The 14139-nt window shown below is 36.0% G+C and overlaps 2 protein-coding genes across 2 annotated transcripts; both read right to left on the bottom strand.

The window, feature by feature from the left end:
- Positions 1–899: 899 nt before the first annotated feature.
- Positions 900–4546, bottom strand: LOC110894389 (transmembrane protein 258). The gene is made up of 4 exons (XM_022141621.2): positions 4404–4546; positions 4189–4295; positions 2431–2509; positions 900–1082 (listed from the first exon to the last, which is right to left on the bottom strand). Exons 1-4 carry the CDS (start codon positions 4404–4406, stop codon positions 1035–1037), a joined length of 237 nt encoding a protein of 78 aa, XP_021997313.1. The 5' UTR covers positions 4407–4546; the 3' UTR covers positions 900–1034.
- A 6848-nt stretch (positions 4547–11394) lies between these two features.
- On the bottom strand, positions 11395–13834 carry LOC110894388 (probable 6-phosphogluconolactonase 1). The gene is made up of 4 exons (XM_022141620.2): positions 13644–13834; positions 12987–13181; positions 12764–12899; positions 11395–12054 (listed from the first exon to the last, which is right to left on the bottom strand). The coding sequence occupies exons 2-4, from the start codon at positions 13157–13159 to the stop codon at positions 11560–11562; spliced, it is 804 nt and encodes a 267-aa protein (XP_021997312.1). The 5' UTR covers positions 13160–13181; positions 13644–13834; the 3' UTR covers positions 11395–11559.
- Positions 13835–14139: the final 305 nt, after the last annotated feature.

Genomic DNA, 14139 nt, shown 5'->3' with positions numbered 1-14139 from the left:
CAATTTGACACTTAATCGACAAACTTGTGTGGATTAATTCCACTTTGAATTTTTTATAAAAACTCCGATTTCACGTGGTGTCGGGCATGCTTATTGAACAATTACAAAGCGTGGGGAGTTGTTTACGATCTGTGAGAGTGGTGGTGGCAGCGGAGTGGTGGTGGTGGCAGGGTTGTGGTGGCGGTGGTGGCAGGGCTGTGGTGGTGGTGGCAGGGCTGTGGTGGCAGGGCTGTGGTGGCGGTGGCGGTGGCGGTGGTGGCAGCGGAGTGGTGGTGGTGGCAGGGCTGTGGTGGCGGTGGTGGTGGTGGTGGCAGCGGAGTGGTGGTGGTGGCAGGGCTAGTGGTGGTGGTGTTTAATATTTACTTAAATGGTCCTTTATGTTACAAATTTACACAATCAGTCCTTATTTACTAACTGACTTAACTGGGTTATGATTTTTGGACTGAAATGCCACCTTTCCAGAATGTGGGGGACGAAAATGGCGCATTTTTGAAAAATGGACTGAAGTGGCCAAAGTGACCAAACCACAGGGACGAAAATGGCAGTTAACTCTTGTTTAATGGTTTGTTATTTGATTAAGTTTCTAGGGCAATTTGTCAACCAGGGGAATTCAGTATTCACATCCAGCTCAAAAAACTCAAAATTCGAATTCAGCTTCAAAATTCGAATAATTCAAGTATCCGAAATTCCGTTAGTTGAATCTCGACTTTTGTATCCCAAATTAACAAACCAATCCAGCCTGCCAAACCCGTTAACCCGACCAAACCCGCCAAAACCATTTAACCTAGAACTAACCCAATGTACCCAACAGTTTGGTTCCTTATTGCTTGTTCATGAGGTTTGTAACTAAATTTGTATGTTAGTTGTAGCATTATAAAATATTTAGGTGTTTGTTCATGTGTTCATTAAAATCGGTATATAGGATCTCTACATAATTTAATTCATAGATGTCAGATCAAATATCTATAATGTGTAACAGAAGTTGTAATATTCAAGAAATCATCAAACTTCCAAAACTATTATGTTTGCATTAATCAGACATAAACACCTGAAGAAAGGAGCAAGAACAAGGATCCAAAGCCCTGCAACACAAAATAGATTGGTTGATTAACAATCAAACTGAAGCGGAAATGCAATTTCAACCCGTTAATATATAAACTTGTTGATCTAGTAGGTTAATTTTTTTATCTATTTAGCTAAAAGAAAAAACTCAAAGGAAAACAGGTCAAACGAGCCAAACATGTTGGAAGTCATTTAAGGTTAAGACGCATACAAATTATAAAAATCTCGAAAAATGCTTTAGTTATACTTTTAAAAACTGGACAATTTGGTAGCTCTATTAGCTAATAGTCTCACCAAAGAAATGCCACATCTGTGTTTAAAAAAGCGCGCTTAAAGCGAGCGTGAAGCGCTGAAGCGCTGGAAAAAACGCTTTTTTGGGTCTGAAGCGTTACATTACGTGAAGTGATGTGAAGCGAGCTTTAAGCGGCGAAGCGATAAAGTTGTGAAGCGACGCTCCAGCCAATCAGATCACCATTTGGGCCATTTTTTAAGCCCAACAGTCTTTACAAGGTACATATCGACCTTATATCGACGATATAGCGATTTCCTATGTGAAATCCGGCAACAAATTCCGGCGACGGAGTTGCTTTCAGCCGGAAACCAGGAAGAAGGGGGAAGAAGAAGAAGAGAGATGCTGAGAGCGGCTGCGTATCTGTCTCTGTCTTTTATGCTGTGTTCCAGAGATCCACTTAACAGGGGGAAGGGAGGGGAGGGGAGGGAAAATGGGGTTTTTTTTGCCTGATAATAGTCTTTCCAATTTGGAAAGACATGGAGGGGAGGGGAGGGATGGGGAGGGATTTTTAACTCGGGTTTTAGGGTTTTTATAAGTTAAGGCTTTTAAACATTTAACCCCTCTATCTTTCATTAGTTTACATTCAGTCCCTGAAACTTCTAACTTTTTACTTAAAAAGTGTAAAGATAGTTTGTCTATTTAAACATTTAACCCCCTCTATCTTCAGTAGTTTACATTTGGTCCTTAAACTTTTTAATTTATGCATAAAAGTACAAAATTAACATTATAAAATACATATATATAATATGGATAGCTATTTTTTATACATATATATAAAATTAACATTATATATAATTATATATAATATGGAGCGCTTCGTATACGTGAAGCTCTCGCTTCGCGCTTGAAGCTTCGCTTAAAGCTTTTGGAACCAAAACGCTTCGGAGCGCTTCGCGCTTTTTTAAACCAAGTGCCACATAAGCATGAAACTTGTCATCAAGTACTTCAAATTACCAAAATAGCCCATTTCGAAAACATATAACTGTCAGTTCATGATTCATCAAGTATAATTACCAAAATGAACTCCAAACTTAACCAACCTATAAACTAATAGAAACAAGGGCAGGCTGACGTACCAAAAAGACAGATGCGACTGCCCCTGTTGCAAGTTCTTTAGCAAGACTACGGTTTTTCCTCGAAGAGGTCGCTTCATAGCTGCACAAATACATGTTTATCAGTTCCTATAACATATAAAAATCATAGTTATCAAATGCGCTAGGTGCACTCTAGGCGCCTAGGGCTCGCCTCTCGCCTAGGCGAGAAGCGCAAAAAAAGCGAGGGCCTGAGAAAAAAAAAAAGCGCAATCAAATAAAAACATTAAAAAACAAAGTTATGAACCGAAAAAAGCCAAATCCTCAAATTCCAAAAGTTTTCAAATATCATAAACCTTAAAAATAAAACCAACATAATTATGAATGAGCAAAATATCCCAAAACCAAAACTGTTAAAGACTTGAAAACAATAAAGTTCAGACTTCAAAAAGTAAATAAAATTCAAAACCAAATGTTCTTCAACTTTAAAAATCATCGGAGTCGGAGTCGTCATCCACAGCAATTGCCGGCAAAAATATTTTAACAGAATCGATACACATACCTGTCGTATTTTTTGCCGGCAAAAAAAAAGCAGAACTGAATGCTGTGGATACGTGTTAGTTGTTATATAGAGAACATGAATGAATATTGAATATAAAGATAATATATCTCCTAACTTTTTGAAATTCAAAATATCTTTTAAAAATATATACAGAGTTGCTGAGATATGATTCTAAAAGATGTTAAATTAGCTGTAAATATAATCTTGTTTTTAAAAGATAAAGTTTAAAAAAAAAACACGTTGCTTTTTTTAGCTAGGAGACAAAAGCGCAGTTTGGTCGCCCAGGTCACCTAGGTCGCCTAGGCGGACCAGGCGATCGCTTTTAACAACAGAGATAAAAATTATACAAAAAACCGACTATAGAATAAGTAACAAATGTCAGTATAAATAATTTCATTTCCATGTTGAAGTAGATGCTAAAAATGTAATCTAAACTAAATAAGATATGAAACTTTTTTATATTGATCTTAACGCATGTTGTCGCAAATCCGAGGTCTTAATGGAAAACAATTATAAGTAGACTCAAATGAAGAACAAGTTTGATTATTCAATAAGAAACTACATCCTTTATACAGAAACTATAAGATTTAACACATTTATCATTACCATAGTTTTAAAAAAACGGCTGAGGCGTGCACCTCGAGGTGAAACGCCCAAAAAAACGATTCTGAGGCGCGCCTCAGGGGGTTTATGTTGTACGTGCGCCTCAGAGGGGCTGAGGCGCTAAAAAGGCTGCGCCTCAGGGGTTTTTGATACTTGTTTTTGATGTTTTTGAATTTTTGTGTCAATTTCAGGCAATTTATGTCTTTTTTATGTGTGTTTTTGATCATTTTGATGAATTTAGTTAGTATTATTATTTTTATAAGATATATAATTTTTATATTTATTTTTTAATTCCGCCTCGGGCTTACGCCTCTTGAGGCTAAGGGAAAACGCCTCAAAACTCGTTTCCGTTCTTTTAAACCTTGATCATTACATGAAGAGGCTGTTGTTGTCTGAATTTCCCATACAAATTTAATTGGTGTGATCACAGATTTGTTTATAGGTATCAAACAAGTTCCTTGATTTAGATTTTCACTCACAAAAATCAAAATTCAAACAATACATCTATGATGAAGAACAAAACCTAATCAACCAAAACACAATCAAATTGTATAATATCATCACATAAATTTAACACGAACCACCTGCATTTTCTCGATCAGTTAACACACAGTTAATGAACAGCCGGATCCACTTACATAAAGAAAGATGCGGTGATAACAAGGCCGACGGCGAGCATGAGCACCGCTAACGATGGGTACCAAGCGTCTTGAACGGGGCTGGTTATCGGTTTTGCTGATTGAGCCTTCAAATTCAAATTCAAATTCAAATTCAAATTGAAAAGTTAGATTGACTACAGATCAGAAAATGTTAACATGCATTGAAAGTTTGATTGCAAAATTTAAAACCCTACCATTTTGATTTTGGGGATTTTGCCGTGAAGCTCTACGAACAAAGAACGTAAATGTTACTGACATTTTAACCCTCACGCTATCGCTATCGGGTGTGGAGGGGCTTGGGTTTGTGACATTGTTCGACACGTGACAGATGTGGGCTTCATCAGTCCACAGTCAGAAAAGTAGGGTGTGGAAGGGGCGTGGCAAGATCGGCATTGTGGAAGAGGCTAGCCAAACGGTCAACACCCAGCCATACATTGTCATCCACGTCACCTCAGACCAGCGTCCAACGCCAAACAGTATTGCCACACCAAACAAACAACGTTGACCAAAACGCCAACCCGGGGTGGTTAAAGGGTCAACATTGCCCAAAAGTCACGCCCCGAGTTATCCTCTTATGACTCAAACTTTTGCTTCTTTTTTCTCCAAATGGAAAAAGGGTTAATTTTTATTACTAGGGGTCTGCAAACGGATCGAACGAACACGAAAAAGACTTTGTTCTTTGTTAAGAAACAAGTTAACGTCAACCCGCGCGCGGCGGGATGTTGATAAAGAATGTCTTTGGTATCAGTATAAGATGCGAAATTTATTAAGTTTTATGCGATGTGATTTTTTTTTTTTTTTGAAGAATGTTCCACGACTTATGTGTCCATTATTATAGTTTTACTAAATTATTACGAAATGTTACTTTTAGTGGATGAAACCAATGTTTCATAACCGGTCGTCTTACTTATGACCTGCGCGTTGAGACGAAGGCGTCAAACCGATACCCAAAAAAACATATGTGAAAACGTAAAACCGTGCACACGCGTTGAACGTTTTAGTCGTGCATTGCGAAATGTTAAGATGTGTATTAAAAATAATATTAATCTTAATTAATTTTATTTTGTTATTTAGTTTAACTTGAAGATGTATTTCAAATTTTGTGAGAATTTGATATATATTAGTTAAAAATAAAAATAATAATAATAATAATAATAATAATAATAATAATAATAATAATAATAATAATAATAATAATAATAGTAGTAGTAGTAGATGATTATTAATCCAGAGTAAAATATTATAACAATATTTCATATTCCAATTCCACAATTCTCATGTGGAGACATTCAAGTTCCAAATTCAACTTTTATAACAACATTTCAAATTTCAATTCTTGTGCAGAAACTTTCAATTTCCAAATACAACTTTTCAGTTTCATCTCAAAGCCATAAACCACTACCACCACTAAAACCAAAACCTCGCACGCACAACCGCCAATGGAGTATTTTTCCGATGATATAGACGGATACAAAGACTACAACCTATCCACTCGTTTTCAACCGTTCAAACACATATTCTATAACTTACAAAACTTTCTTAAAACTAATCCAAAAATAATAAACAGTCAACATGCATTCAAAAAATTCACGATAAAATTAAACCAACAAAACACAAAACCCAACAAATATCATTAAGAAAACGAATCCATCGTCAATTTTAGATACATCAAACAAATAAAAAAACTATTTGTTATCAACAGATCAAATGAATATAAACATATATAGACACAGATATATATATAAAGATATATCAGTTAGAGGAAAAAGAAAGTTGACGCAATTGAAGATACATAGTAACTTGGGGTGTACAACCACACTCGCATGGCTTCATTCAAAAGTAATCTAATCATTCAAAATACACACCGATTCAGATGTGCTTTTGTAAATCTCGCGCTTATTTCAATGTTTAATTTGTAAATTGTAAAGGATAAATATAAGGGGACCCGGGGCGGTCTTCTTCCACGCGTTATAGTATAACGGAAAAAAAGAATAACGCGTTAATCCCGGCCGCCGCTCTCCCTTCAACGCGTTAATCTTCCACGCGTTAATCATTTTCGTGATGGTGACAACGCGTTATGGTTTATTTTTGTGAGTGGAATTGTTGGTTGGGGGGAAATTGTTGGGTGTGGTGATGAGTGATGACCACCCCCACTAAAAATGGTTGTGAGTGATGGAAAAATGGTCAATGACATGGCGAAACTTGATTGGTGCTTGTGAGTGATAAATTCTATCACTAGTGAAACCACCCCTAGTCCCCTAATAATACAAAGGGTTGCGTTTTACATTTAAATCGACACTTTCCTTTAAGCCAACGTTTCACATTTATAGTTTCCGGCGATTCATCGTATCCATTAATAAGTAACCGCTATGCCCAAACAATACGTTGTTCCCCTTCTGAAAAATATAAAGCAACCGAACAATACCGTTCACAAACCGTCGTGACATCGTAACACCACAAATACCAACATCGCCCACCATCGCTAACTAACCGACATGACTACATAACTCACACCGTTCGTTAATACTATGTATTCGTTACCATCGACACATTATCACATATATATATATACTGTTATAATGCAATCAACACACCTCTTCATAAGGTGTTTGCGGAACTTTCTTTTCAATAGAACGTCGGTTCGGTCATGAACTGTTGTGATATAATTTCCCGAGTCTTTTGTGATGTAATCAACACACCTCTTCATAAGGACGGCGGTTCGGTTCGTAACATTGAAGTCGCCACCAATAGAGTATGACTTTCCGGTTGGCAATTGTATATTTAAAAAACATTCTTTTAAACGGTGCGTCATGCGAGCGTCACAACGTTTTGAATTAACAGATGGAGCCTTAATTGACAGTTGGAGCCTTAATTAACGGTGGGTCATGCGAGCGTCACAACGTCTTGGAAAGAACGTGTATATTGGGACATGTTGGTTTGGGTTACATGTTTATTAAGGCAAGCGTATTAGTAATAGGTGTGGGACATGTTGGTTTGGGTTACATGTTTAGTAAGGAAAGGGTATTAGTAAAAGGTGTGATGTAAAGAGACACAACTTTTGACTTACTCTAAGGCACCCCAAAGCAGGGGCGGACATATAGAGGACCAAGGGGTAGCCTCCGCTACCGTTTGGTCGGAAAATTTTTGACGTTTTTAGTGTAAATTTTGGAAAAAATTTGCCGTTTTTTCGATTTCGTTACCGCCTATTTATAAAACGTTCCCGCTTGGTCGGAATCCTAGATCCCCCACTGCCCCAAAGGGTATTAGTAAAAGGTGTGATATAAAGAGACACAACTTTTTGTAGGGTATCCTACGAAAAGTGTGTTTTTCCTAAAAAGTGTAAAAAGTCATAAAACACAATAATTTCAGGCATAAAACACACCTAAAACTCACAAATAATAGAATGAATATTACTAAAACACCATATTCAAACTCTAATAGTCCATAAAAACTTCAAACACACCATCGTATAACTATGAATATAAAACACACAATGCTAAACAACATAAAACACAATAATATTTGTCATTCCACAATCAGAGCCTTAACATCTAAAACACAACACAAAACCCACATACATGATGTTTTAGTAATCTTCATCATATTATTTGTGGGTTTTTGGTGTGTTTTATGGTTGACATTATGGTGTTTTATGACTTTTTATACTTTTTAGGAAATTTAGACTTTCTGGCCAACTCCTATCCTAGTAATATATGTGTTCACGAATGCTTACAGAACGAGAATTTATATTTGTGTTCGTTTGTTAAGAAAATGAAGGTGTTCGTTTTCGTATGTTAATTTTAGTCAACGAACAAAACTAACGTAGATGAACACAAACAATAGTCCATGAACGTAATATATAGTATACTGACACTTATTAAATATTTTATTTGTCGGAATTTTGAAGTATTTAAATTAAACTAAAAGCACTAGGGAACTATCGAACATAAACGAACATGTTACCAAACGTTCACGAACATAAATGAACGAACGTGGTTTCTGTTCATGTTCGTTCATTTAACTAAACAAACGAACACAAACGAAATTCCCGTCGGATGGTTCACTAATTGTTCGCTGAACGTTTGGTTCGTTTGTAGACCAATTTATTGCATTTAACGTGTGTATATTACAATATTAAAATTTTACAATGCACGTGAGAAATGCTTGCAGGGCTGGCCCTGAGAATTTATGTACCATGTTCGAGCTTGAAAAAAACGTGCTCTTAGGCCTTAACGAAATTGGGTATTTGGCTCACTAAAGGTCTAAACTTAGTGCATATGGGCTAATAACTAATTTAAACCATAAAAATAGTTTTGTAAGTGGGCCTATGTTGGTGTTTGTATGGGTATACCCTATTAATTTATTTATTTTTACATATACATATCAGAGTTTTTTAAAAAATAACGTGTCCTTCAAAATATCATACACTGACCGATAGTTCTCTCTGTCCACCTTCAGGACCGGTCATGAATGCTTGTAAACACGTAATCCAAAAAGAGAATAGTTATCAAATAATTAGTAACTTGTGCCTATTTATGTAGAAAAGATCTAGACTCAAGAAGTATTACCAAGTATTTCTGTAAAGTTGAAACTGAAAGTATAAGTTCAAATTATGTGGGAATTAATATTTTAATAACAGCCATTATTCATGCATTTTTTGAAAAGCAAACGAAATAAATCAAGCTATCAAAGTCAAAATGTTACGTTAGACTAGTTACCCCGTTATCGTTGATATTTTGTAGGACATATAATACGTTATATTGTTGTAGTTGGGTCATTTTATAAGTCAATTATATTTGTCAAGTTGCTCCAACTATTAATTTGTCAACTCTTGCATAAGCTTTGTATCAATGTTGTCATTATCATTATACTCAATGAATCCCACCAATAGCAAGACTAAGTAGTATACTAATGTCTGAGGAGTGTAAGATGTAAACAACCTTACATCTACCGAATAGGAATAAAGAGGTTGTTTCCAGTTAGATCTAAAGACAACACGTCATCAGGGGTGGACCCAAGGCGTTGGGTGGGCGGCACCCCCCCCCCCCCCCCAAATCTTTTTTTTTTATTTTATAGATAAAAATCTTGATCGCACCCTTTAAAAGTTTGGTTAAACCCTTCATTCGCACCCCCAGAAAATAATTCTATGTGTGCTCGCCACTACGCGTCATTATGAACATACATTATCCTATATATTAAAAATACAATCTTGTGAACAGTACGTGAATATTTTAGGGATTTCACGTTCTTTTTACCTATCTTCTCAAATTCTTCTCAGCTACTGCACACAAAGAGGCTATGGAGATGAACACGACGAGGAGTTGTTGACGGTTTCAGGTCGGCCACGGCAGCCTCACCAACAATAGGCCAGATAATTGTGTTAATTTACCAACAACCAAAGGGTTTGGTAATCCCTGGGAATTCAGCCCTGAATTCAGCCGTGTGTAGTAGTTTAGTGACCAGCTTTTCGACATTTTTTTAGTTAGAGATAAGGTATAAGTTTTTGGTGATGGGTCTTCACTAGACTTTTATCTAAGAATTCACGATTTTTTCAAAATAATTTAACGGATATTTCCGTAACTACGTCGCTAAAAGTAAGAATTCGTGATTTTTTCAAAATAAAAATATAATGGATATTTTCGTAACTAAGTCGCTAAAACTAGGTTTTCTAGGTAGGTATAAGAGACAAGTTTTAACTTGGCAATTTTTGCAAATAATACAACTTTATGATATTTTAGACATATATGTTATTTTACAAAATTTATAGGGCTGATGAAGCACATGTGAATGTCCCCTCTAATAATAACTACAATGTAAACAATTTATAGATGGAACCGTGATTGTGACTTTACACACGAATCACATGTGAACGACTGAACGGACCCCCTAACTATAACTAATGGAACTTCCAAGCTTGGTACATGCAAGACGCAAGGGGCGCCTGAGATGGATTGTGTAGTGGGTTAAAAGGGATAATTTCCAGTTAAATCGGGTCGGGTCTAAAGATGTTTAAAGAATTGGTTTGGATTTCGAAGCCGGTTCCTAACACGAACCAATGCGACACCTGAAACCGGTTTGACCCTACCTGATTCCAACTTGACCAAAACTGCCATTTTGTATATTGATTCCTACTCCCATCACTAAAACCGGTTTGGACCCGAACCCGTTTCGACTTAAATCGGTTTTGACCAAAGTTGACTGAACCAATTCTTTTTACAGCCCGAACCGGTTTTACCAAAAAAAAAAAAAATGTACTCCTCTAGTCGGGTCAGTCTGTGTTTCTGTTTTGGGGTGTATTTTTTGTAATTGTCTCTTTGCCTAGTTTTGTTGGAATATTATCAATGGGCTTTTGTACAGGATATGTTCCGTTTGATATGGGCCTTCTATCAATTAGTGTTTTAGACGCATTTGGTTGTGTTGGTCATATTCATATGGGCCTGGTATCAGTTAGGTGTTTGTTTCTGCGGACCACATCTGTAGACATCTGTAGCAGAAAAGGTGGACCAAACCAACAAGTCCAACCAACGATATAACAAGGTTGCTTTTAATAAGTTTGTCTAAAGTTACCGTTAATCGTTTACATGTTCATTTCCGATTGGGAAGGTCACCTTGCTACTACTCTTTGGCATATTGATATGGATATCGGGGAACGAATGGAAGTTCTCCAACAAGAAGGTTTCAGATCAGAAGAGTTTTGAAGATATTATCATCCAAGCTTTTAACTAGGTTGCTAACCGTTCGTTGAGACTAGAAGAAATGGCGGTTAAGTCTTTTTCTTGGGCTCTCTAGAAATTAAGGTGTTCTCAGTTGGATTGTTTATTATTGCTTATGTACTTTTGTTTTCTTGTGGTTATTTTAAGTTTTCAAGCCGTGTTGTTTCGGGTTTTTGCTAGTCACCCGCTAGCCTTTATATGAATACATTTTATTGTTGTTAAAAAAGAAAAATAGAGTAGATGAATTAATTAAATATAAAAATCATACCTATCAATTGGTTGTGCTATTATTCACACCTATCAAGTGGTTTGTGTTGTTTTGAATTAGTTAAACTAGTGGCCCACTTTTACCTAACTTGTAATGGTTATTGATGAAATGGATAAGGATAAGATAATAATACACATGACTACATGAGTGCATGTTAGAAAAATCATCTCCATTACTTAAATCTTGTCCTTTTAAGTCACTAAATTAATCTTATTAACCACCTCTTTTAATAAAAAAACAAACAAACAAAGGATAAATCACAATGTTGCCACTAGGCCCTTCAAAACATTTGATAACCAAAATCCCAAAACATCAAACTATCCAAAAAAAGGGAACAAACAACTATAAAATAAATTCCTCCATTAAACTCTAATTGGAAAATTGAGAAAAGCCTTTGAGCTTTGAAGCAGCCTGGTGATCCAAAAACCACACCAGTTTCCCTACAATTGGTTCAATCATCCGAGCCGGCAACACCGCACATTCGGGTCCCACATCGTCTATAGCCAGCCGGACAGCTTCTGCTTTCCCACTACCCGTCGCCACGACCGCCACATTGGCGGCAGAGTTGATGACGGGCAAGGTGAAGGTGATTCTTTCGGGGGGTGGCTTAGGGGAAGTGGTGATGAATGTCACCCACTCGTTTTTTTCTTCGAGAACCGGATGATCAGGGATCAATGACGCCACGTGCCCATCCGGTCCCATCCCTAGAAGGATCAAGTCAAACTTCGGACAGTCGCTGACGTCAGACACGTTGACCACACGGGTCCTGACGAGTTGTCTGATCACAAACTCGTATTCGTTAGCAGCTTCTTCGGCTGTGAGAGAGTCATTGATGGAATGTACATGACTCGGAACAATAGGCAACTGCAAAAGCAACTTGCATACTTAGTACAAAACACAATATGGGCAAATGGGTCGGTAGCAGGTCAAGACGGGTTTGTGTCAAAAGGTGTCGAAACGGGTCAGTTTGACCCGAATCATATATATAATTAGTTTCTTAAATCCGATCTAGAAAAACTACATTTTTTCAACAATAATATATTTTCTAAATAAAAAAAAAAAGCTATGAGATTATGTATAAAAATACAGACTTTCGACCCGTTTGAACTACTTCTCATTTAGCTAAATCTTTTGACATACGGGTAGAGGTAAAAGTAAAACATAACCCAGATCCTGTTCATAAGTAAATGGGTCAAAACTGACACATCTGTCAAACATAATCAAGGTTGCCCCCCCCCCCCCCAAACACACACACCGTATACCAAAAGTCAAACTGAAAACGAATCGATATACACGAACACGCACTTAAATTGTAGGCTCAAGTGAATATTTAAAAAAAAAAAGTTATGAACTTTTTTGTCCTACTATAATATCCAATTATCCATTAAACAAACAAAGAGATAATGCAGGTAATAGCTGGATATATGATTAAGATCTTATGATCAAGAAATGGATAAGGCAAAATCAAGATTAGGGCTCCACTTGATTATGCAAATTCCATCAAATATTGCAAACTTTATATAACATATGAAGATATCAACAGTAATTAAGAATGTGCAAAAAGCTTAAATACCTTAGACAAAAGATGATCTTTAGCAAGCTTATAGTTGCTATCAGCATGATTCTTGGCAACGACGCGTTCATCGGCCCAAAATATATACCATTTGGACCAATCAACAGTCTTGTTATAAGGAGCTCCACATAGATTCCTGTTGTCAACTCAAAACTATATAACACATGTTGTATATTTTGACATATAAACAGGTGATTATATTAATTTAAATATCATTTGTTACCTCATCAAGGTAATGATGGAACCACCAGATAAAGCAATGGCGAAAAAACCGCGTTCTTTAACCGATGCCTCGGATAATTCGGCTATGTAATCAGCCAAATCTGTGCTGAGTTCATCCAAACTTTCATGAATTCTTACCTCTCCTCTGTTCTTGTTTGATTCCAGAAGAGCCATCTTTCTTAAATTCCACTAATGTCTAAACATAATTAAAAAATAATTATCTTTTTAGACAAAAAAGATCATTAATACACAATACCCAATTCTTACATATGCAATGTAATCAAGAAATGCATTTCAAGATTAGGATACAAATCATACAATCATAACCCAATTCTTCAAAAAAAAAAAAAATAAATAAATAAAAACCCTTGAATATATTCAAAATAAAATAGAATGATTCTAGATTGCATGAATTACCACAAGAAAGATATTAAATTTCATAGCAAAATAAATAATTCAAAGGAATGATAACTAGTAACCAAAGTAAAAAAATAAATAAAAAAATAAACAAATAAGCAAATCCCAGATCATAATTAAGTGTAAATTCAAAACTATAATCTTGATCACATACATTCATGAAGAAGCACTGAAACATTAGCATCATAATTCATGTAGAGAGAGAAAGAGGAGAGAGAGAGAGAGAGAGAGAGATGCTTACAAATAAGAAACAAAGGGGATGTGGGCAGAGGAAGGAAGAGACAGATTAAAGTATAAGATGGTTATGAACACAAGTGTGATTTATATAAACAAACAAAAAAGAAAAAAACTCAACCATATTACACACATAAACACACAATGACAACACACACACATATTTACATATACATACAAGCAATTGACTCTGATCTTGATGCTACAGTTTTACTAAAGGTATAAACTTGCATAAAATATTAATCAAGATGTCGTAACTTGGAATAATCAGGGGCCCATTACACAAAAAAAAAAAAAAAAAAAAAAAAAAAAAAATTAATACAAGTTGAAAGTGAAAGAAACTTTGCCTTTGGGGATCCCACGTGCATCCAATGATAATCACAAACAGTTTGAAGTTAAAACACTTGTTGTAACTTTATGTTTCTCTCTCTAGAACTCTGAATTGAACAAAAGTAAACGGATAAAGTTTGGATTTATGAGAATTTATGAAACCCCCAATTTCG

The sequence above is a fragment of the Helianthus annuus genome, chromosome 12 (assembly GCF_002127325.2).
Source record: "Helianthus annuus cultivar XRQ/B chromosome 12, HanXRQr2.0-SUNRISE, whole genome shotgun sequence".
NCBI classification, from domain to species: domain Eukaryota; kingdom Viridiplantae; phylum Streptophyta; class Magnoliopsida; order Asterales; family Asteraceae; genus Helianthus; species Helianthus annuus.
The sequence above is the reverse complement of the archived record's forward strand: the minus strand, read 5'-3'. Positions and strand labels throughout refer to the sequence as shown.